We start from the raw sequence: 1,551 nt of genomic DNA, 5'->3' as shown, positions 1-1,551 counted from the left end.
AAAAAAAAAAAACAGGCCAATCACATTGCATAGTCATTATGAAGCCAATGAAGTCTCTAAATCATGTAATATAACATATTATACAAATCAATCACAATAAAATTAATGTTTAAATGAAGCACAAATAATACAGATGTGCCAAAAGTGCTAAACTGATGATGTATCTGTAATAGACATGTTTTATTACATTGTTATGGTAATTATAATATTTTAATTCATATTAAAATTCAGCTCCTCCCTCGTCTCAGGCTACTATGTGACATTTGCTCCAGGATAAACATTTAATCATGAATGCTTATTATATATTTAAGCCAACATAGTCCTTTTTCTATAGTGGGCTAATACAGGCTGTAAGCCTGTGGTGCCATACGAGGCATACGTAAGACTTACATTTTTGCAGCTCCAGACAGATTTATTTATTTATTTATTTTTTGGTCCAATATGAGCAGTTTGGGTTGCTGACCCCTGTCTTAATGTTCGCAGTGGGCTTTATGCTGCCCTGCAAGGCTTTAAACCTGGTTTGAATGGAAACAAAGCCATTCTGAAGCACATATCAAGGTGCTCATTTTGAGCCTGGATCCATATTTATGTATATTCTGTTCATGGTGGAGAATCCTGCTTCACAGCAGCAGGTTGAGCCTTCTCATTTTTCTGAATGGCCGTGAGTGCAGTAGCCTCTGTCTGCAGACTTTGAACTGAAGCTAGCCTCATCCTCCAACCAGAACCAGACAGAACAGCCCAGCAGAGCATGCTGCAGTTTGTTTGGTTTCCTAAAGTGTAAAAGGATCAATAATGTGACCCTGAGAAGGAATCTCCTTAAACCAAGCTCTGTTCTTCTTCCTGCTTCCTTCTGTCTGCCAGATGCTGCAGCTGTGATTTTGCCACCACCAACATGAACAGTCTGAAGAGTCACATGAGGAGGCATCCCCAGGAGCACCAGGCGGTGCAGCTGCTGGAGCAGTACAGGTGAGCAGCAGATGGACTGGATCTGATGGTTCTGTTCTCTGCAGCTGCTGCGTAGCTCTGAGGTTAACCTCTGCTGTGTTCTGGTTGGACCTACGCAGCAGGTCCGCCATGTTTAGAAACACCAGCAGGACAGACGAGGACATACATGATCAGTGAACATCAATAAATGAACCCCAGTCGGCCTCAGCAGATGGTCGCTCACACTGAGCCTGGTTTCTTCCTGTCCGGCTGCAAGTTGTTGTCCTGCTTGAATCTCTGAAGATTCATCATGGGCTCCTCAAAACAACTCTTAAATGATCTGAAAACAAAGATTGTTCAACATAGTCGTTCAGGGGAAGGATACAACAAGTTGTCTCAGAGATTTAAACCTTCAGTTTCCATTTTGAGGAACATAGAAAGGAAATGGACGACCACAGGGACAGTTCTAGTTAAGCCCAGAAGTGGCAGGCAGAGAAAAATATCAGAGAGGCAGAGAAGAAGAATGGTGAGAATGGTCAAGGAAAACCCACAGATCACCTCCAAAACCTGCAGATGGTGTCACTGTGCATCGTTCAACAATTTAGCACACTTTGCACCAGGAGAAGC

At 42.6% G+C, this 1,551-nt stretch overlaps 1 protein-coding gene across 1 annotated transcript in view; it reads left to right on the top strand.

The window, feature by feature from the left end:
- Positions 1 to 1,551, top strand: part of znf507 (zinc finger protein 507) — a 31,705-nt gene that overhangs the window by 11,545 nt on the left and 18,609 nt on the right. Inside the window, exon 5 of the mRNA XM_015403654.1 lies at positions 862 to 966. Within this exon, the coding sequence (XP_015259140.1) occupies positions 862 to 966 (105 nt within the window). The remainder of the gene's footprint in view (positions 1 to 861; positions 967 to 1,551) is intronic.

This window comes from Cyprinodon variegatus, unplaced genomic scaffold (assembly GCF_000732505.1).
Source record: "Cyprinodon variegatus isolate N-32 unplaced genomic scaffold, C_variegatus-1.0 Scaffold1535, whole genome shotgun sequence".
In the NCBI taxonomy this organism is placed as follows: Eukaryota; Metazoa; Chordata; class Actinopteri; order Cyprinodontiformes; family Cyprinodontidae; genus Cyprinodon; species Cyprinodon variegatus.
Note: the sequence above shows the minus strand (reverse complement) of the source record. Positions and strands in the feature narration are given on the sequence as shown.